General features: G+C 41.3%; 2 protein-coding genes across 2 annotated transcripts; both read right to left on the bottom strand.

Moving 5' to 3' along the window:
- Positions 1-7,442: 7,442 nt before the first annotated feature.
- On the bottom strand, positions 7,443-8,171 carry LOC138885859 (uncharacterized). The gene has a single exon (XM_070166847.1). It carries the CDS (start codon positions 8,169-8,171, stop codon positions 7,443-7,445), a length of 729 nt encoding a protein of 242 aa, XP_070022948.1.
- Positions 8,172-22,428: 14,257 nt separating this feature from the next.
- LOC138885858 (uncharacterized) lies at positions 22,429-22,911 on the bottom strand. Its single transcript, XM_070166846.1, has 2 exons — positions 22,702-22,911; positions 22,429-22,644 (listed from the first exon to the last, which is right to left on the bottom strand). The coding sequence occupies exons 1-2, from the start codon at positions 22,909-22,911 to the stop codon at positions 22,429-22,431; spliced, it is 426 nt and encodes a 141-aa protein (XP_070022947.1).
- Between the last annotated feature and the right edge of the window lie 1,094 nt (positions 22,912-24,005).

Genomic DNA, 24,005 nt, shown 5'->3' with positions numbered 1-24,005 from the left:
CGAATCATTCACCCGAATTCGAGTTTTGGATGGTCCGAAATCCTTCCTTTCCTCAACCCGACCTACCCTCAGCCGATGAACTCTTCTCCGATGGAATCCTTCTTCCTCTCTACCCACCTAACCCGAACCCTCCATCACATAAAACGGAGCCTGAATCATCCGGGTCGGATAGATCCGAAACCGGACCCAAGGTTTCTGGCGCTGAATCCCCGAACTCTTCGAAGCGTTGGAAAGACATTTTCAAGAAGAAAACTTCACAGAATTGTAAAGAGAAGGATAAGAAGAAGAAAGAGAAGAAGGGCGGCGTTGTAATTTGTGGAAGTAATACTGGGGTGAATGCGGCGGAGCTGAATATCAACATTTGGCCGTTTTCGAGGAGTATATCTGCCGGTAACGGCGGAAGTAGGCCGCCACGGGTGGTGACTCGGAAGGTGAATAGTGCACCGTGTTCCCGGAGTAACTCCGCCGGTAGGAAATGGCCGAGTAGTCCCAGCCGTAGTGGAGTACATTTAGGCCGGAGCAGCGCAGTTTGGCAAGTCCGCCGCTCAGAAGGTCACCGGAAAAGTAAACCTGAAAAGGTTGTCGAAAAAGTTGAATCTGAAGATCACCGGAAAGTGACGTCAGCCGCCGTCCCCGGTATGCCAAAAGCTAGAGTACTGAAGATGAATGTACCGATGTGCATTGGTTACCGGCAAAATTCAGTTTGTAGAAGTGATGAAAATAGTGCTATAAGTGTCGCTGCGGCGGCGGTTGCCGGTGGCCAGAGTGGTGGCGCTGTGACTGATGAAGTGGCACGTGTGAGTAATTTGTTTAATATAAGAAGCATTTTTACCAAGAAAGTGCATTAGTATTGGTATGTCTAGAAACTTTTCCTTTTTCGCTTTTGAAGTTTTTGCTAATGTAAAGTTCTACGTAGTTCCTAACCTTCAGGATTTGAGCTTTTTATTTTTGTAATGAATTTAAGTTTTTATCTAGTGACTGAAAAAGATCTCCTTTTTTTGAAGAAAAGGATTTCCAATCTTTGGGACCAACTTAGAGTTATTCTTTTCCAGTTTATTAACCAATAATACCGTGGACTATCTTGGACCACCGTTTAGCATGTTAAATTAGTTTTCAGAGTAATATTTTTGATTTCTTGGTGTGTGTTTTTCTTCCTTTTCTTTTGTTAGGGGATTTCTCTTTGTTTAACTGTCCCAATTTTGTGAAGATCTATGAAAATGTGTGTCACTTGTATCATGATTTTAACCTATTCCGACGTAAACGTACAAGTCCTCCTTAAAATATGAACGGAAAAAGAAAACAAAAAAAATACAAGGAGAAGGGTTTAAAAATGTTAGGAAGGGTGGGTTAAGGACTAAGTTGGCGGGGGCATTCTAGTTGGGAATAAATGCCAAATGTTGGTGTCACGATCCAAATTTTACTTAATTAGGTGTCGTGATGACACCTAGTCTTAGGGACTAGGTAACTCTAACAATTTTTAAAAATAATAACAAAATAAATAAAGATTAGCAATTCTAAATTTAAAATTCTGCAAACAAGTATTACGATCCCAAAATTGGTAGTACAAGTCATAAGCTTTACAGAGTTTGCTAGAATATCTCTAAATACAACTGTTTTGAAATGGGAGTAAACAGTGTAAATATATTATTTCATAATATATCGTATCGTATTGTATTGTATTGTATTGTATTGTACTGTATCGTTTGATGAATATAATATTTGGATAGATTGTATCGTTTGTCATTATTTCATGATATCACGCACCAACAATATAAAGAATAAACTTGTAATATTGTGTACCCTAAAATTCGAGTAACAATTAAACTTGCATTATGGTTTTAAAGATATGTGATTTAATTTAATACTAATTGATAAACAAGGAATCAAATGTATAAATTAAAGAGTAAGGTAAGTCAAACCAGTGTGTAAGCAAATCTCGACCTCGAGCTATGGCAACCTCGAGGTAGGTGAATATGAATAATAAAATAATAATAATAATAAGGCAACTCAGATGAACAATAAGCAAGAAAGTGATGTATGTATATTCTCTTGTCAATGACTCATGCGTTGCAAATAATTGGGATCCCCTCTATGTAGTAGGAAAATCCTAAATAAGGTACACTTCTAATTGTAGTAGGGAATCTTATTATACAGCTGTCTAACTGCCTAGTACAAATCCGTATTATCTTGAGGTTGGTCATACTTGGCCTCGGTGTTCATCGAGCACTTCGATCTTCGAGTCTTGTACTCCGTCATCGGGCTCGAGCCCAGTGTATTTCGAACTTGTTCTTGAAGTGACTCCTCGAGCCTATGGAATCTGGCATACCTGATTTCGACCGTATACAGATAGTCCCCGCGTTTCTTAGAGTAAGATGATAAGAAACGATTTGATCCTCGATCCTCTGATGCCTCAATCATGATGTCAATCCCGTGACGTCAGCGATAGAAGTGATTGAAAGGTTGTGTCTGCATAGTTCCCAAGGTCATTAATTGAAGGCGGCTGATGGTCGGCCATTGGCTTCCCCAAACCATTGAACCGGCCACTATAAATAGGTCAATTTCACAACTTTTGCAATCTTTACTTCTCAAACCTTTCCCAAATCTTTACTACATTCTTCATCTTCTTTGATTCCATCCTTTTCTTCAATTTGTGCTTGTTACAACATCAACTTCTTCTTTTCTCTTGAGTTTCACAACAGTGATGGCTAAAACATCTAAAATTGTTCCTCAGAAAGAAAAAGCCTCCTCATTACCATGGTCGGCCGGTGGTAGAACGACGGTGGCACCTAGTATCAAGGAGTGCATTCCTGGGCCATGTGACCTATCTTCTGATTTCAAAATTGATAAGCCTGCATCAGTTCCAGGCTGATAGAGCCCATGCCCCGATACATCTGCTCGATAACTGAAGACGATCTCGAGCAGGTGAAAAAGAAATGTAATTAGGAGGATAAGAAGGTGGTGATTCCTTCCCCCGAGGAGGACATCACCACCCATGTGGAAGGATACTTAAGCGTGTATACTTATCCTTTCACACTAGGTTCCGTAGACCTAGTTATTCTCGATTTCTATCACCAATATCGAGTGACACTTGGCCAGATCTACCCTCTTTTCTGGTGCATTATCAATTTGCTCAGGTATTGTTTTATCAAGGTCGAGGGGATGTCTTCTAGCATCGATCCTCGAAGGCGTTGTTCTCTAGCATCGATGAGGACAAGGACCGAGGATGGATGGACCGGTTCGTCTGAATCAAGACCTCCGACCTAATTCCTGCCGAAAGGATGCCATTCCCCGAGGAATGGAACATGAAACGTAAGTACAAGCCTATCGGTGATGCTCACTACTCTGCTTTCTTTATTCTTCTTCGATCTAATTTCTTTTTGATGGTGCAGCTTCCCCTTGGTTTCCTGGTACGATTCTGGAACTCACAGGTTGGGTTCGATAACTGGCCTCCACTTCTTCACATACTGAACACTATTGGCTTAATTTGGCTAAGGGTCGGTGGAAGCTAAAAACCATGGTGAGTTCCTTTGTTCATATGTTGACGTTTCTCTATAAAATACTTACTTTCCCCCTACGAAGGCCTCAGAGACACTGTTGTTATGAGGCCGCCTCCGCCCGATGAAGAGGAAATCCCGAAGCCAACCAAAGAGAAGAAAAGGAAAGGGGCTTCACCACCAAGTTCCCCGAAGCCCAGGAAAAATAAGGCTCGAAAGCCTAGGGCCGATCCTGTATCCCTATCTGCTGACGTGGTCCAACAACTTCGGGATGACAAGGAATAAGGAGAGAATGCCGACTGCTTGCTGGTAGCTCAGAAGAGGGGAAGCACTGAAGCTTCAAAAGCTGTTGAACCGGCGGTGGCTGATGCGGTTCAATCTCGAACCGAAGAAATCTCGGAGGGGAGCTCGAGCAGAATCCCTGAGCCATCGAGTGATAAAAACGCACCTCGTCGTGAAGGACATTTGGCAGTTGAGCCCGAAGGGCATAATTTCGAGGTCCTCCAAAGAGAAGAGAATGTCCCAAGTGAATCACTTGGGATAATTAACATAGATGAATCGATGCCCGTCCCTGTGTTCTCTGAAGGGCAGTTCGGAGATGCCCGGGCCATAAAGACTCCCAACGTGGGGATGACCCACGAAGGGAATGATATTTTTCGGGAATGCTTTGTGGGGGTCGAATATGGTCCCGACCCAGATGCTTCGTTTATTTTTGACGAGGCTCAGCCGCTTCTTAAACAAGTAAGTTTCTGCCTCCATAATTATGTTCGTATTTTATTCTCATTTTTGTAAGTCTAACTTCTTTTCTTTGTGTGAAGGCCGTGACGCTCCATCGACAAGCGTTTTCCAAATCTCGAGCCGAGCTTGCCCGATGCGAGGCCGAAATCAAGAAGCTCGTGGAAGAGAGGGACGGCCTCAAACTCCTCTACGTTCAAACAGAGGGAGATCAGGGACCTTTGAGCCGACTTGATGAAGGCTCATCGAGAACAGACTAAGCTCATTGAGCATGTAATGTAACTTTTTGGGAGTTTGTTATGTGTTTATTTGATTTAGCGACTAACACTTCAACTTTGCAGGTCTATCAGAAGGGCGAGCTAGTGGAGCAGCTTCAAGAGGAGGTCAAGGCGAAAGAGGTCGAGACCCTGGGGTGGAAGCAAAATATGGATCGTCTTGCCTCAGAGAAAGACATGCTTCGGGCCCAGCTGGCTTCGGTCGAATGCCAACTTCAAAATGTGAAGGGAAAAGCTTGGTCCGGAGCCGGAAGATTGAGGAGCTCGAAGCTAAGTCAGCTGCCGAACTTGCAAATGCTAAATCTGAGGCGAAGGCGTTTGTGGCCTCTTATCGAGCTGACGCCGAGGATGCCAACATTCGGGCACAGGAGATATCTATTGCTACTAAAGTCAAATTGTCATGCACTGTCAACCATGCCAGGCGACAATCCCAGAGAGCGACTCTCGAGAAGGTGCACGCTCATGGCTTTTACCTCTCAGCTGATATCGAAAAGGCAAAAGCTTTGGAGGACGAGGTTGCCGCTTTACTCTCCGATGATGAAGACTCTGCTAGTGGTTCCGAGAGCGAAGGAGATGAGGATGAAGCCCTCGAGGAGGAGGTTCTCGAAGATATGGCTCCCAAAGATGCAGCTCCCAAAGTAGACTAGGCCCTTAGGATTATTTTTTTTGTGTAAGGCTCCTTGTGGGCATTGTAAATACTTTTTCATGTATATAAATAGTTCCTTTTCTTTCTGCTCCATCTCTGATTCGTTGTGAAGTCTGCTTCGTTTTTGTTTAGTGAAATTTTTTGATGTTATAACTTCAATAATCGAGTGAGCACTAGCTTGGACTCAGAGTAAAACAAACCCTTAGGTTTTTTTAGTAATCCATGGGCAATCTTATAATAGAATACCTCTTAAAAAAATTGATGAATCCTCGAGCTATGCTTAAGTCGATTTTATGCGAGCTCGGGATGGTGGTCCGAGTTGAGTGAGAATAAGGTCTCGAACTCTAAATGTTTTGGCCCTTAAGCTCTTTTAGATTGGGCAGATATGGCCTTTAAGAGATGGCTATTATTTCCTCTTTTAGGCTTAAAGACTTGGTAAAAATTTCTTTATGCCTTGGCATGCATTTTTTACCCATTGGGTTTTCTAAGCGTTTTGTGTCGATCGGAACCCTTTTTTTTTGTGCCTTAGCACAAGTTTGTATTTGAATAATTCGATGCCTCTTAAGGTTTTTCGAGGGTTGATGTTATCGAAGCCCTTTTATTATTTTGCCGAAGGTAGCCTTTGTTAACCGATTTTCATAGAATTCGAAGGCCTGTTTTTATTGCGGGATTCGAACATATCCGAGTCGCATTATTTTGGCCGTAGCCTTTATTTCAGCCGTAGCCTTTAGTATGGTCGTATCCTTCAGGTATGCCTCTTGGACTTGTTTCCCGATAACATTTCAAACTTGCTCGAAATGTTAGTCCCCAAGTATGATGGCCTTGGCCTTTATGTCGAGGGGTGCCTCTTTGAGGTCTTATGAATCCGAGTTTAGATAACTCGAATGTGTTGACTGTTGATGATATTCCCCGAGTATTCGAAGTGTATTTGCGTTTTGGTCCTTGAGCCATTTCTCACATAATCACGAGTATGGAGCTTGTATAGTAGCAAATTTCTTTGAGACACAAAGTGTTTGATATAGAAAGAATGCTTTTTTTGAATAATTCATACATGCGTACATGTTTTGCCATCGGGACTCGACTATTCTATATGGACATGGTTCATCCGGCCGTTTGGCCCATTACAAAGTTTTCCTATTAAGACCCTCTTTGGCGTGAAGTATTTTTCTCGAAAATATAACCTCTGAGGGTGATGCCCCCAGTATTCGAGGTTGATTGAAAAAAAAGCCTTGGATATTTTTGAATTCTCCTTAGGTAGCACATAGTTATTGCCTTGTTAAAAACCTTGTCGGAGAAAACCATTTGGGTAAAACCCGATCTAAGGGAAAAAGAGTGCAACGCGTGCTTTAAAACCTAAGGGTATTCGTGTAGAAGGGTTCTCTCGACATCTTCAATCGAACACCTACAATAAGTTAGTATCAAATATAAATGGAAAAAGGGAGAAGGTCATACCTCAGCAATAATATTGTTTGAGTAGTAATACATTCCAATTGTTTGGAAATTGTTCGCCTTCCATCATGCCGATTTTGTAAGATCCTTTTCCGATGATTCCTATGACTCGTTATGGTCCTTCCCAATTTGGGCCTAGTTTCCCTTCATTCGGGTCTTGAGTATTGAGGGTGACTTTCCTTAGAATTAAGTCCCTGATTCCGAAGTGTCGAAGGTTGGTTCTTCTATTATAATTCTCGATTCTTTGCTTTTGTGCAGCCATCCGAACAAGTGCAGTTTCTTGTTTTTCATCTAATAGCTTGAGGCTAGTATTCATAGCCGCGTGATTTGATTCCTCCAATGCATGTCAAAATCTAGCGCTGAGTTCCTCGACTGGAATTAAGGGCTCAGAGCCATACTAAAGAGAATGGGGTTGCCCCCGTGCTGGACTTCGATGTCGTTCGATATGCCCAAAGAACCTCGTGTAGAACTTCTCTCCATTTCCCTTTAGCGTCATTCAACCTTTTCTTTAATTTTTAAATGATAGTCTTGTATGTCGATTCGGCATGTCCGTTTTCGCTCGGGTGATACGGCGTTGATAAGATCCTTTTTATTTTTTGTGTGCTTCGAGGAACTCTGTTACCTTGTTACCGATGAATTGCTTCCTGTTGTCGCATACGATTTCGGCAGGTATCCTGAATCGACACACGATGTGGTCCCAAATGAAGTCTATAACTTCTTTTTCTCTGACCTTCTCGCAGACATGTGCTTCCACCCATTTAGAAAAGTAGTCAGTCATAAACAAAATGAATTTAGCTTTACCTGAGGTCGTTGGTAGAGGGCCGACGATGTCCATTCCCCATTTCATGAAAGGCCATGGGGACAGGACTGAATGAAGTTGCTCTTCGGGCTGTGAATCATTGGTGCAAACTTTTGACATTTAACACATTTTCTAACAAACGCCTTAGTGTCTTTTTCCATGCTATCCCAGTAATACCCTGCTCTAACAATTGTGCGAATTAAAGACTCGGCGCCGGAGTGGTTTCCCCAAGTGCCTTCGTGGATCTCTCGTAAAACACAAGTTATGTCCCCCGGCCCTAAACATACCGCCAATGGTCCATTGAACGTCCTTCTATATAATATTCCATCTTCATCCAATGTGAACCGAGCGGCCTTGGTTCGTATAGCCCTTGACTCTTTATGGTCCGATGTGAGCTTTCCATTTTTTAAATATTCAATATACTTATTCCTCCAATCCCAAGTCAAACTTGTAGAATTTATCTCGGCATGACCCTCCTCGGCCACAAATCTCGATAACCAGATGACAGTCCCCGGGATAATATCATCTTCCTCGACTGATGACCCCAAGTTTGCAAGTATATCGGCCTCACTGTTTTGTTCTCGAGGTATGTGGTCTAGAGCCCACTCCTTGAAGCGGTGCAAGGTTACCTGTAGCTTGTCCAAATACCTTTCCATCCCATCCTTCCGAACTTCGAAGCTTTTGTTTACTTGGTTCACCACCAATAAAGAATCGCACTTGGCTTCAACAACTTTTTCCCCCAAACTTTTAACTAGCTCGAGACCAGCAATCATGACCTCATACTCGGCCTCATTGTTAGTCAACCTAGAAGTTTTGATAGATTGTCTAATAGTGTTACCTGTGGGTGGCTTCAAAACAATGCCAAGCCCGGACTCTTTCACATTCGAGGCACCGTCCGTGAAGAGGGTCCATACCCCTGATGAGGTAACCGATTTTAATAGAAATTCCTTTTCTACTTTGGGTATGAGGGTTGGCGTAAAATCGGCCACGAAATCTACTAAAATTTGAGACTTGATGGTCGTTCGGGGTTGATATTCAATATCGTACCCGCCAAGTTCGATAGCCCATTTGGCCAATCGGCTCGATAATTCGGGCTTGTGAAAAACATTTCGGAGAGGATAAGTAGTTATCACACATATGGGATGACACTGGAAATATGGCTTTAACTTTCTAGATGCGCTTAATTAGGCAAGACTGTGGATACCTAGTTTCAACATCTCCTAAGGTCCGACTTACGTAATAAATAGGAAACTACGTACGTTGCTCTTCTTGAACTAGTACACCACTTACCGCTATTTCGGACACTGCTAAGTATAAGAACAGCTTCTCTTCTGCCTTCGGAGTGTGGAGCAAAGGTGGGCTCGATAAGTATCGCTTCAATTCCTCTAATGCTTGTTGACATTCTAGGGTCCATGTGAAATCATTTTTCTTTTTGAGTAAAGAAAAGTACCTCTGACTTCGATCTGATGACCTCGAAATGAATCGGCCCAAGGCAGCTATCTGTCCAGTTAGACTTTGTAGGGCTTTCACACTGTCTACGAAGGTGATATCCTCGATGGCATTAAACTTATCGGGGTTGATTTCGATTCCCCGATTTGATACCATGAAGCCGAGGATTTTCCCGGGCTGACCCCGAAAGCACATTTTTCGGGGTTAAGTTTCATGTTGTACTTCCTCAAGATTCTGAATGTTTCCTTCAAATGAGTCAAATGGTCCTCTGCGCGCAGGGACTTAACTAGCATGTCATTAATATAAACATCCATTGATTACCTATTTGTTCTTCGAACATCTTATTTACTAGGCGTTGGCATGTAGCTCCTGCATTTTTTAGCCCAAAGGGCATTACATTATAACAGTATGTTCCATACTTGGTGATAAACGAGGTCTTCTCCTGGTCTTTCGGGTTCATCTGAATTTGATTGTACCTGAAATAGGTGTCAAGAAAGGTAGGGATCTCGTGGCCAGCCATGGCATCGATCATGCGATCGATGTTAGGCAGTAGAAAAGAGTCTTTAGGACATTCCTTGTTTAAATCCTTGTAATCCACGCACATCCTAAGTTTGTTCCCTTTTTTAAGGACTACAACTACATTGGCTAACCATTCGGGGTATTTTACCTCCCGAATGGACCCTATTTTAAGAAGTTTAGTTACTTCATTCTTTATGAATGCATGCTTCACCTCGGACTGGGGCCTTCTCTTTTGCTTCACCGATTTGAATTTGGGGTCGAGGCTTAGTTGGTGTGTTGTTATTTTTAGTGGGATCCCTGTCATGTCTCAATGGTACCAAGCAAAAAAATCCATGTTATCGATAAGAAATTGAATGAGTTTTTTATTGAGTTCAGGGGTTAACCTAGTTCCCAGGTATACCTTTCACTCGGGCATGTACTCGATCAGTATAACCTGTTCCAACTCCTCGACCGTTGACTTGGTTAAATCTAACTCTTCGGGAACGATGAAAATTCGAGGAGTAAGGAAATCCTCTTCTTCTTTTTATTCTTCTTCGATTACCTGTTTCTCCTATTCGGTCGAGGTTGGGGATGGTGATTGCAATTTGGCCATCTGCTTATCTTTGGTGCTCGATTTTTCTGAGGTCGAAAGTGCTGATATCGGCGTCACCTTGTCGACGCAAACATTTCCTTTGCAGCGTGTTGCTTCCCCTGAATTGTTTTCACACCATCCATTGTCGGGAATTTCATCATTTGATAAAGGGTCGACGGTACTGCCCTCATATTGTGGATCCATGGCCTCCCGAGTAGTGCATTATATCTTATGTCGCCTTCGATAACATGGAATTTTGTATCTTGGATGGTCCCGATCACGTTTACTAGTAGGATTATCTCCCCCTTCGTTGTTTCACTTGCCATGTTGAAGCCATTTAGGACTCGAGATGCAAGCACAATTTGGTCCTGCAGGTTGAGCTGCTCTACGACTCTCGATCTGATTATATTTGCTGAGCTACCTGGATCCACTAGAACACGTTTACCTTGAATTTTATTTAACAAAATAGAAATTACCAGAGTGTCCTTGTGCGGCGAGAAATGCCCTCTGCTTCTTCGTCATTGAACGATAGGATGCCTTCGGGCACATAACCCTGTGTCCACTTTTCTCTGGTGATCGACACCTTGGTATGTTTGAATATAGGCCCTTGTGGAACATCGACCCCGCCAACGATCATATGAATTACATGTTGCGGTTCTTCCTGCTCATTCTTTCTGTTGGCGTCACTTTCTCTTAAGTGATTCTTAGCTCGATCACCAAGGAACTCTCGAAGGTGGCCCTCGTTGAACAATCGAGCTACCTCCTCTCTCAGCTACCTGCAGTCTTTGGTCCTATGGCCATGCATGCCATGATATTTACACATCAAGTTTGGGTTTCTTTGAGAAGGATCGATTTGTATAGGTTTGGGCCACCTGGTGTCTTTGATCCTTTCGATAGCCGATACAATCCCCGATGCATCGACATTGAAATTATACTCCGATAACCGAGGTGCTTTCACGGGATCAGTATGTTTATCAAAACCATTCTTACTCATAAGTCCCCGAAAATTTTGCCCTCAATCATTTCTTCAATTGTTCCGAAGAGGATTGCACCCCATTGTTTCTTCGATCTGCAATATATGGCTGATGTCGTTCTTTGTTCGATGTTGGTTCCCTGTCGATATCCCTCGGGGCTTTAACTGCCAATCTATTTGGATTAACTGAACCCCCGGGGTCTCCCAGCTGGTCGTCCTCAACCCTGATCTTCGATTGATAACGATTATGCACATCTGCCCAAGTTATAGCTGGATACTCAATTAGATTTTGCTTAAATTGTCGTGACACAACCAAACTCTGCTCGTTCAACCCCTGGGTGAAATCTGAATGGCCCAATCATCTGTGACCGGTGGTAATTCCATTCGCTCCATTTGAAATCGAGATACGAACTCCCTTAGCATTTCATCACCTCTCTGTCTTATCTTAAAAACGTCTGATTTCCTTGTTGCGACCTTTATGGCCCCGGCATGCGCCTTCACGAAAGCGTCTGCTAACATAGCAAATGAGTCTATGGAATTCAGTGGCAAGTTGTGATATCAAATCATTGCTCCCATTTGACAAAGTTTCCCCAAATTTTTTCAACAAAACCGACTCGATCTCATCATTATTTAAGTTATTTCCTTTAATCCCGCATGTGTACGAAGTGATGTGTTCATTAAGATCGCTCGTCCCGTTGTACTTAGGTATATCCGGCATACAGAATTACTTAGGAATGGGCTTCGGGGCCGCACTCTGAGGAAATGGCTTTTGCACGAACTTCTTTGCATCCAAACCTTTTAAGATCGGGGGTGCCCCCGGTATTTTATCAACAGGGGAGTTGTATGTTTCCATTTTCTTGTCATTATCTTCGATTTTTTTCTCTCACGACTCGATTCTTTTGGTGAGATTCTCGAGCATCTTTATAATTGCAGGATTAGTCCCCGATCCATTATCGTTTGACCTTTCTGGCACCGGCTCAGTACGGCAAGTGATTTTTGGTTCGACCATACTCGGAGTTTTATATTGACTTTGAAGCTGAGAAATAGCAACCTGCCGAGCTTGTAGCATCTCGAATATTACTTGGATACTAACTTCCCCGTCTCCTACACCCTGTGTTCCTTGGCCAGCAGATCGACTAGTTCTACAATTGGCACTTCCCCGGGGTTAATCGGTGGTATACCGGCTCCTGGAACAACTACATTATTATTTTCCCCATGAAATCCAAGACCATCATCGCCATGTATGTGTGCGTTTTGTGAGTTTGACATGTTTTAACCTGAGAACAAAAAATTCTTGACAAGAACAAGTGTAAAATAACGTCTGTTATCAGAATTAGTGCTGAAACAATCACTATTATCCTTAGCTCCACGGTGGGCCCAAACTGTTTACCCTAAAATATGAGTAACAATTAAACTTGTATTGCGGTTTTACATGTATGTGATTTAATCCAATACTAATTGATAAACAAGGAATCAAATATATAAATTAAAGAGTAAGATAAGCCAAACTAGTGTGTAAGCAAATCTTGACCTCGAGTTATGGCAACCTCGAGGTAGGTGAATAAGAACAATAAAATAATAATAAGGCAACTCAGATGAACAGTAAGCAAGAAAGTGATGTATGTATATTCTCTTGTCAATGACTCATGCGTTACAAATGATTGGGATCCCCTTTATATAGTAGGAAAATCCTAAATAAGGTACACTTCTAATTGTAGTAGGGAATCTTATTAAACAGCTGTCTAATCGCCTAGTACAAATCCGTTTCGGAATTTACTCTGTGATCTTAGGGCCACTGTAGGGATGTCGCCCTTTTGCTATGAAACCATAACAGTATTATCTCGAGGTTGGTCATACTTGGCCTCGGTGTTTATCGAGCACTTCGATCTTCAAGTCTTGTACTCCGCCCTCGGACTCGAGCCTGGTCTATTTCGAACTTGTTCTCAAAGCGACCCCTCGAGCCTACAGAATCGGGCATACCTGATTTTGACCGTATATAAATATTATAAAGAAAAATTATGATACGAGATAAAATTATTATATATAAAGGGTGGGATAAATGATAAATAAAATTATTTAATATTAATGAAGGGTTAAATAAGAGAAAAAAAATAAGGTAACGACGCGACCACGCCAAATCAATCGTTACATAAAGTGGCACATTTTGTCATTACGTAACGACAGATTTAACGATACGATACAAAAAAATTTAAGTAACAATCAAAACAAACATCGTATTTAAAGTAACAATACGATACAATACAATAGGTAATAACCATCCAAACAAGTTGTAAGTGAAGTGATATGCCAAATCAAATTCAAAGCCAATAATATAAAGTTATATGCAGTGGCAGAGGCAAGATATTTGCGAAGGGGATTCAAAAATTTTAAAAACCAAATAAACAAATAAGCCAACCCAAAAAAGAAAAATAAAACAGTAATAGGTTTCATTAATAGATAGAGAAGTTTTCAACGCAAAGATTGTGTTAAGATAAGCCGATCGTAGTTACAAGACCTTCAAAAGAGAAAACAAAAAACAATTGTGTTAGTTATAAGGACCTAATAAGATTAACAAAAAACACAACTACATATATTATTACAATTATACTCTACGAGGTTTCATATCTTGTAATATTTTAATAATAACATAATTAAAAATAGTATCAAACACATTTTTTTCTACATAATGCACCAAACATCCGCTAAAGAATTCATTATTCATTCGACTTCGTAAGTCATTCTTGATAAACTTCATTGCCGAAAAAGCTCTTTCAAAGGATGTAGTAGCAACTAGCAGAAGCAAAGCAAGTTTCACTAAGCGAAATACAAGAGGATAATTTTAATGCTTTTTTGTCTGAACTAATCTTTTTGAAAGATCACATAGCCCATGGAGGTTGGAGTATCTTTTATCAACATCACGATCATCAATAATGTAACTTGCAAGCTGATTTTCAAGAGCACCCATACTAAATTCATCGAAGTCATCAGGATATAATTCAGTTATTCTCATTATTTCCTGATGTCAAAACTTGAAAATGAGTTAATTGGATTCAAACAAGCAATTCTATGAATCAAAATTGTCGTCACTTCGTCAAAATGTTCATTAAGTTCTTGAATTTACCAATAAAATATTTTGCAAAATACTTCAACCCGATAATGATGTGAGACTGTACAATCAACATGTTTACATTGTGATCTTAAAGAGCTAACATATGGATCATCAAAGTGAGGTACCAAAACGATATATTTGATACAAAATGCAGATACCTTATCAATAAGAGAATCACATTCCTCTTCTCTTAATGTTTGCAATCTTTTCTTTGGTACTTCAATAAATAGCATGGCATTTACAACATCTTGCTCTTTTTTCTATAAGCATTTATTAAGCTCATTTGTGATACCCTATACCAGTAGGTGGTGGAGATCGTTCGGATATTGGAGGGTATGTGGGACCGGGAGAGAGGAGAAGGAAGCCAAGAAGCCTCGAGATTGGCACATATAGTGGTGCCCGTGCTCCAGCTTCAACCCGTCATGGTAGAGGTTATGTGAGACATCCTGTTCATTCAGCACTTCTAGATTCTAACGGTATTCCGGCTATTTCCAGGTCTTAGGTTGCCCATTATGCACCACCACTATCTAGTGCACCTCCTGCACTGGGTGCTTTCAGCAGTCAGTCCAGGTGACTAGGCCCGAGCCAGTTTCAGCAGCCACGTCCTCGGAGAGCTTGTTTTGAGTATGGCGATACACTTCATATGATGAGGGACTTCCCAGACTCAGGAGGAGTGAACCTCCACAGACTACTCAAACTCCACTTATTCCACAGGGCCCCCAAACTTCTCAGGCAATAGTTACCGCACAAGTTGCCACTCCACCTACACAAGCATCTAGAGGTAGAGGTCGAGAGGGTAAGGGTCGCCCTAGAGGGGGAGTCTAGTCGACATGTTATTCTCTTCTGACTAGGACGGAGGCGGTTGCATCAAACTCAGTCATCACAAGTATTGTTTCGGTTTGTCATAGATATGCATCAGTCTTATTTGATCCAGGCTCCATTTATTCTTATGTATCATCTTACTTTGCTCCATATTTTGGTATATCCCATGATTTCTTGAGTTTTCCTATTTATATGTCCATGCCAGTTGGGGGATTCTATTATTGTTGACTATGTGTATTGGTCGTGTTTAGTTGTTCTTAGTAGCTTTGAGACCAGAGATGACCTGTTGTTGCTCAGTATGGTAGATTTTGATGTTATTTTGGGCATGGACTGGTTGTTGCCCTATCATATTATTCTTGATTGTCATGCCAAGATAGTGACGTTGGCTATGCCAGGTTTGTCGCGGTTGGGGTGGAGGGGTTCTTTGGATTATATTCCTAGTAGGGTAGTATCTTTCTTTAAGGCACGCCAGATGGTTGTGAAGGGGTGTGATACATATCTAGCCTTTGTGAGGGTGTCAGTATTAATACTCCTACCGTTGAGTCAGTTCCGGTAGTGAGAGACTATCCAGATGTATTTTTGGTGGATCTTCGGGTGCATGTTGCCCCACATGGATGTTAACTTTGGTATTGATTTATTGCCAGGCACTCAGTCCATTTCTATTCAACTATAATGTATGGCCCCAATGAAGCTGAAGGAGTTAAAAGAGCAGTTGCAAGAGTTGCTTGATAAGGGTTTCATTCGGCCTACTATGTCACCTTGGGGTGATCCGGTCTTGTTTGTAAAGAAAAAGGATGGTTCTATGTGCATGTGTATTGATTATCGATAGTTGAACAAGGTTACAGTGAAGAATAGGTATCTATTGACATATGTTGATGACATATTTGATCAGCTACAGGGTGCTAGAGTATTCTCAAAGATTGATTTGCGGTCAAGTTATCATCAATTAAAGATTTAGGATCTGAATATTCCCAAGACTGCCTTCAGGATTTGGTATGGTCATTACGAGTTCCTTGTAATGTCATTCAGGCTGACCAACTCCTCAACATCATTCATGCACTTGATGAACAGTGTATTCCAGCCCTATCTTGACTCATTTATCATTGTGTTTATTGATGATATCTTAGTGTACTCCCAGAGTTGAGATGATCATGAGAAATACTTGAGGATTGTGCTTCAGACCTTGAGAGAAAAGAAATTGTATGCAAAAATTTGAAAATGTGAATTCTAGCTTGATTAGTGGCGTTTTTAGGGCATTTAGTGTCGAGTGAGGGGATCAAGGTAGATCTGAAGAACATTGAAGCAGTGCTGAGTTGGCCCAGACAGTCTTCAGCTACTGAGATCTAAATTTTTCTTGGTTTGGCAGGGTATTACCGTCGATTTGTAGAGGGTTTCTCATCTATTGATACACATATAGCCAGATTGACCCAGAAGGGTGCTTCATTCAGGTGGACCGAGAAGTGTAAAGAGAGCTTTCAGAAGCTCAAGATTGCTTTGAATACAACACCAGTGTTGGTGTTGCCTACGGGTTCGGGGTCTTACACTATGTATTGTGATGTGTCGCATGTTGGCCTCGACGCGGTGTTGATGTAAGACGGTAGGGTAATCGCCTACGCATCTAGACAAATGAAGGTACATGAGAAGAATTATCATGTCCACGGCCTTGAGTTAGCAGTTATTGTTCATGTCTTGAAGATTTGGCGGCACTATTTGGAAGGTGTCCTTTGTGAGGTCTATACCGACCACCGAATTCTATAACATCTGTTCAAATAGAAGGATCTTAACTTGCGGCAGCGGAGATGGTTAGAGTTGCTTAAGGACTATGATATCACCATTCTACATCTTCCTGGGAAGGTCAATATGGTTCCCGATGCCTTGAACCAAAAGTCGGAGAGCTTGGGCAGTTAAGCATATCTACTGGAAGCGGAGAGGCCATTAGCATTGGATGTTCAGGCCTTGTCCAACCAGTTTGTTAGAATGGATGTTTCGGAGCCGAGTCAAGTATTGGCTTCTGTGGTTTCTCAATCCTCCCTATATGATCGTATCAGAGAGTGTCAATATGACGACCCCCATTTGTTTGTCCTCAAAGACATGGTTCAGCACGGTGATTCCAAGGAGGTTACTATTGGAGATGACAGTGTGTTACAGTTGTAGGCCGGCTATTTGTGCTCAATATAGATAGTTTGTGCAAGTTAATTCTTCAGGAGGCCTATAGTTCGCATTACTTTATTTTTTCATGTGCCACTAAGATGTATCGGGACTTGAGACAGCACTATTTAGTGGAGGAAAATGAAGAAAGACATAATAGAGTATGTAGCTCGGTGCCTAAATTATCAGCAGGTAAAGTATGAGCATCATCGGCCAGGTGGGTTACTTCAGAGGCTTGAGATTCCTGAGTGGAAATGGAAGCAAGTTACCATGGATTTTGTTGTTGGGATCCCACGGACTCAGAAGAAGTTTGATGCAATATGGGTGATTGCTGATAGGTTGACCAAGTCGGCTCATTTCATTTTAGTGGTGACTACTTATTCTTCAGAGTAGCTGGCTCAAGTCTATATTCGCGAGATTGTCTGACTTCATGGCGTGTCGGTATCCATCATCTCTGATCAAGATACGCAGTTTACATCGCGATTCTGGAACGCAGTATAGCGTAAGTTGGGCACACGGGTTGAGTTAAGCACAACATTCCACCCTCAGATGAATGAATAGTCTGAGCGCACTACTCAGATATTGGAGGATATGCTTCGTGCATGTGTGATGGAGTTTGGGGGTTCTTGGGATCAGTTCTTGCTGCTTTCGGAGTTTACCTACAACAATAGCTACCAATCGAGCATTCAAATGGGTCCGTATCAGGCCTTGTGTGGGAGGCGGTGTCGGTCTCCGATGGGTTGGTTTGAGCCAAGCAAGGCTAGGCTATTGGGTACTGACCTGGATCAGGATGCTTTGGAAAAGGTTAAATTGATTCAAGATCGGCTTCGCACAACCCAATGTAGATAGAAGAGTTATGTGGATCGAAAGGTTCGTGACATTGCATTCATAGCTAGGGAGCGAGCATTGCTCCAGGTCTCGCCCATGAAGGGTGTTATGAGGTTCGGGAAGAAGGATAAGTTGAGCCCTAGGTATATCAGACCTTTTGAGATTCTTGAGAGGATTGGAGAGGTGGCCTATGTCACGACCCAAACCTATATACATGATACTACCTGCAAAACCTCTAAGTAGGCATAACCATAATATATACAAGTCGGGACGGGGCTCCCTACATCCTCATAAAATAACCAAATACCTTTAAAACCCTGACTTGGTAATATCCTAAGAAGAGGTGGAACTCACCAACCAAAAACTGACACTTGGAGGAAGTCTACAGTAGAGGGTCCTTGCCTCGTCCTATATAAGAACCTCGATCAGACACACTTCGAAGTGGAATCTTCATGTCCTTATCAGTTACCTTCCTTTTCTTGGCCCGACTACTATCTTCTTTCTCTGCGTATCCCATAACATACACTGACGAACCTTGATTGACGGACTCCCAAGACTGTGGACTATCCGGAACCTTAGAAGAGTTGGTTTCCTCAAATACCTTGACATAGTTTTGAGCCTGAGGGAATCCCACCTGTGCCAATCCATGCACTACTCCCCTCATACCCTGATCAATGGGCTGTAACTAAGGGCCTTGATGAGGTCGGAACTCCTCTTACCCTATCTACTGCTGGAGTGGTCGAAACAACGCGAACGGATGGCTCATATGGATCCTCCAATAGATCCTCCTCAATAGAACCCATGATCTACGATGGGTCTGATTCCATAGTATAACTTATCTCTCATTCTAGCACTTTCGTAGCCTTCTGACCCGTGCTAGAGGTTGTAGTATTCGAAGGCATCGCTAAAAACGTAACACATCGTTAGGAACACGAATGCTTATATTGCACGATCTAATATAAGAAGAGAGGATAACATCTTATATGTCCTGTAGCCTCCTATCTATAAGTGTGGTGCATGACACACCCATAAACAAGACTCTACTAGACACGGTCTGTAGGCAACCCTAGGACAGAACTGCTCTGATACGACTTTTGTCACGACCCAAACCGATAGGCCGCGACGGGTGCCTGAGTCCTATCTGTCAAACACCCCTAAGCATACGTCTAAGATATGAACCTATATAACATCTGCTGCATTACAAAAATAACATACGTAAAGGAAACCTGCCATCAAGGCATATGTACGTATACGTGAAGAATACAATGGGCGAGCCGGCAAGGCTGCTATATTCAATTATACATCCAAAATTGAAAGCCGACAAGGCCACATACAACCCAACTAGACATATTGTCTACAGACCTTTTATAGAAACATAACTGTACAAAGACGGGACTGAGTCACGTCATACCCATATACATACATACATATATATATATATATATATATATATATATATATATATGTAAATGTATCGTACCAAAACAAAAAGCAGCTTCGGATCAAGTGGAGCACGCCAACTCTCGCTTATCAAGAATCCTAAGAATGGGGACCGTCAGCTTGCCTACCTGCACCTGCAGGCATGAAACGCAGGCCCCATGAAATAAGGCATCAGTACGAAAAATGTACTGAGTGTGTGAGGCATGAAAATAAGCACGTAAAGACATAGATGAAACATGGAATACAGAAATACCTTTAAATCTGAATAACTCTGTAAATTTTGAAACGTTTATAATATCATGCACATGCGTATAAATGTCATGCCATGAATAAGTATGGGTGTACATAATATCATCAAGCCACTGAGGGCATCCCATCATATCGTCTCGGCCATTGTGGGCACATCATCAACATATACCAGCTGATCATGTGGTGGTGCGTTTATAACGTCATAATGTCTTCCCATATCTCATATACATATACATACATATATACGCATATATAACGCCGTTTGAATCATATTTCAGCCATTGTGGGTAATATCATCATCATATACCAGCTGATCAGGTAGTGGTGCGTCTATAATGCCGTAACCTTTTTCCATATCCCATATACATATATTTACATATATATGCGTATATAACACCATCTGGTCATGGGTCAATGCACATGTAAAAATGAGTGAAATGCATGAAAAATACATAATAATCTCGATATTCCTTCCGGATAAACTTTTCCAACTGCGTATTATTCTGAGACCCATGAATAGAAAATAATAATAATTTTTTTTGGGAAATCAAGATTATAAACACCCCCTAATAATTCTATGAATAGAGTAATTTATGGAAACTGCGTATTTGTTCGTTTCTTCAGTATAATTTGGATCATGCTAAAAGAAAGAAGGAAGGGCATTAACATACCTGGAGTAGGGAAAACTCCGTGTAATATTCCTTAGAATTCCAAAAATCGGATTAAGCTTCTGCTTTCTTAATCCTTGAACGAAACCATGCTATGGTTTTGAATATTTGGACGAAAAGCTTTTGTTTCTAGCGTCCTTGGTTTGTGAACCAAATACAGAATATGTTTTTTTATCAAATGAATTCATTACTAAGTTCTTAGATACAAGTCTTATTTACTAAGACTTAAGTCATGTATTAGTTATATTTACAATTAGCCATGTGGCAACAATGACTACTTAGTCATTTCTAATGTTGTGGCTTCTTGCCACGTGGGGTGGGGGTGGGATATAATTTATTAATTTTTTATTCACTTATTAGTTAACTGGGTAATGTCTTGTTACCCGATAATTAATCAATTACCCGCATAATTTAAAAATTATCACAAATTACTAAAATTCTATTTATTTTTAAAATACTTCATACTCCCTCTGTTTCAATTTATGTGAACCCATTTGACTCAGCACGGAGTTTAAGAAAAGAGAGAAGACTTTTGATCTCGTGGTGTAAAATGAGGCACATATATTTTGTGTGGCTATAAATCATTGTGTAAAAGTAAACTGTTTCCAAATAAGGAAAGGGGCCATTCTTTTTGGCACGGACTAAAAAGGAAATAGGTTCATATAAATTAAAATGGAGGGAGTATATACTTTATATATTATACTATCGTGGTCATATGGTACCTTGCATGGTACTAGTTCATAATTATCGGGTATTATCGCTCGACCCGTATTTTATTCTAAATAGACCACTTTCAACGAAACTCGTTTTCTTTAATCCGCGTACCCTTTTATCTTTTATAACACTTATTTATCGCTTATTATAAATAGCGTAAGTACGTTAACGTCATGATGATCTCATCCCCGAGTCTACGTCGGTTAACTGAAAACGAAATTTTAACGTACGAAAATGCGAAATGTAACATCCTTTCCCCCTTAGAAACATTCGTCCTCGAATGTTCAACTCCCTATAATCTGCATAACTTTGGCAGGGTCACCTTTGTAACAGCACCACTACCAATTCTCCTCGTAGAAGCTTAATAATCCAATGCCACACAGGACCATAATTATGAATAACGATCATGGCCTCACACGACCAACGACAATAACCAACATAAGAACTTATACACGTACCTTATGATTATGACGTCTCAGTCGCACCCTTCTCTTTAGGAGAAAATAAGTAGGGATATCTAGATTTCATATTTTCCTCGGCCTCCCATGTCATTTCTTCCACATTGTTGTTTCTCCAAAGTACTTTCACGGAAGCTACCTCCTTATTCCGCAGCTTGCGGATTTATCGATCTAAAATGGCAACTGGAATTTCCTCGTATGACAAGTCCTCTGTAATCTATACATCATTCGTGGGCACTACTCAAGTAGGATCGCCAATGCACTTTCGTAACATAGATACGTGTAAAACTGGATGGACGGACTCCAATTCCGAGGGCAATTTTAACTCATAAGCTACTCGGCCCACTCTCTGAATGATCCTACAAGGCCCAATATACCGTGGGAAAAGTTTGCCTTTCTTCCCAAACCTCATCACACCCTTCATAGGCGATACTTTTAAGAATACCCAGTCATCAACCCAGAACTCTAAATCTCGTCATCGTACGTCAGAATATGACTTCTGACGACTTTGAGCTGTCAATAGTCGATCCCGAATCAAATTTACTTTTTCTATGGCTTGCTGAACCAGGTCTAGCCCGTGTAATCCAGATTCTCCAACATCAAACCACCCTTTAGGCGACCTACACTTCCGTCCGTAAAGAGCTTCGTATGGAGTCATCTGAATGCTGGAATTGTAGCTATTATTATAGCTAACTCAATAAGTGGCAGATGATCATCCCAGCTACCTTTGAAGTCTATTACACAAGCTTGTAACATATCCTCCAGTATTTGAATAGTACGCTCAGCCTGTCCGTCTGTCTGGGGATAAAATGTTGTACTTAGACTTACTTGAGTCCCCAATCCCTTTTGGAAGGACCTCCAGAAGTTAGCTGTAAGTTGAGCTCCTCTATTCGAGATAATAGATACAGGGACACCATGTAGTCGTACTATCTCCTTTATATAAAGCCTCGCATAATCCTCTGAGGAATACATAGTTCTAACGGGCAGAAAATGGGTTGACTTTGTAAGCCTATAAACAATCACTCATATTAAATCAAACTTATGTTGGGTATGAGGTAAACCTACGATGAAGTCTATATTGATTACTTCCCATTTCCAAGTCGGAATCTCATAACTTGCAATAATCCACTGGGTTTCTGATGCTCAATTTTAACCTGCTGATAATTAGGACACTGAGAAACAAACTCTGCTATATCCTTTTTCATTTCGTCCAACCAATACACTTTTCTGATATCATGATACATCTTTGTTTCTCCTGGATGGATAGAATAACGAGAATAATGAGTTTCTCCCATAACCTGCTGACGCAGCCCTGCAACATTAGGCACACATAATCGTCCTCGATATCTGAGGACCCCATCTTCTGTAATTTCAAATGGTGTCTTCTCCTTCTGAGGGATGGTATTCCTATAATGAACTAACACAGGATCCTCGTACTGGCGTTTCTTTTCTTCAGTTACTAACAATAATGTTGTCGTATCCTGAATACTGATCCCAATATCACCTAAGTCCAGCAACCGAACTCCAAGATTAGCTAGTTGTTTAACCTCGTGAGCTATTCCCATGTTTTCTGGCTATAAATACAAGAGGCTACCCATATATCTACGGTTGAGGGCGTCGGCTACTACGTTTGCTTTCCCCGGATGGCATGAAGTATCAATGTCATAATATTTAAGTAGCTTCAACCATCTCCTTTTGACGAAGATTAAATTCCTCTTGCTTGAACATATACTAGAGGCTCTTATGATCCATATAGATATCAACATGAATGCCATACAAGTGGTGCCTCCACATCTTTAGTGCATGAATCACCGCGTCTAACTCTAAATCGTGGGTCGGGTAGTTCTTCTCGAGCTTTCTTAGTTGTCTAAAAGCATAAGCCACAACCTTACCATGCTGCATCAGCACACAACCCAATCCAATGCCTGAAGCGTCACAATAGATAACGTAACCATCGGTCCCTTCTGGAAGCGTTAGAACCAGTGCTGAAGTTAATCTGTCCTTTAAGGGCTGGAAAACTCCATTCACAAGCGTCGGTCCATTGAAACCTAGTTATCTTCTGAGTTAACTTACATGGTTATCCTAATCTTGTACAATTCAAGAAATTCTTCGGAGGCCCAAACTTTATCTTTTGTCCCTTACAATTGCGCCCTTATCCCACTATTAGGGCAACATTTCATCTATTCTAAACGTTACTCGTCTTAGACTCCTTTGAGTTCATTCGGGCTATACTGAGCCTTCTATAACTTAGAGAAACCATCAGCTCTCTTATGAACCTATTCCCAAGGACTTATCTATTCTCTTTACCCTTTTTTTTACTCATCTTTTCTTATCCTTCCTCCTGTCTTCCTAAAACCTTATCGCTCTACCATACTTTAGCTTGCGATCTACACATATCTATTTATACTTATTCATAACCTTTCTTCAACTTTCTTGCACCATAGATTTCCTTATGTTATTCTAGAACATCAAGCAAGACATCATATACCACTTTGGTCAAAGGTGCTTAGAAGAGAAGAAGATTTCGTTACAAATTTCTTGTAATAACCTGCCAAAAAAAGCTACGAACCTCCATCGGTGTTGTGGGTCTAGGCCAAGTCTTCTGCCTCAGTCTCTTGTGTATCCACTCGGATGTCTTTACCCGAAATAATATGTCCAA

Source organism: Nicotiana sylvestris, chromosome 2 (genome assembly GCF_000393655.2).
Source record: "Nicotiana sylvestris chromosome 2, ASM39365v2, whole genome shotgun sequence".
Taxonomy (NCBI): Eukaryota; Viridiplantae; Streptophyta; class Magnoliopsida; order Solanales; family Solanaceae; genus Nicotiana; species Nicotiana sylvestris.
This window is presented reverse-complemented; position numbering and strand designations above follow the sequence as displayed.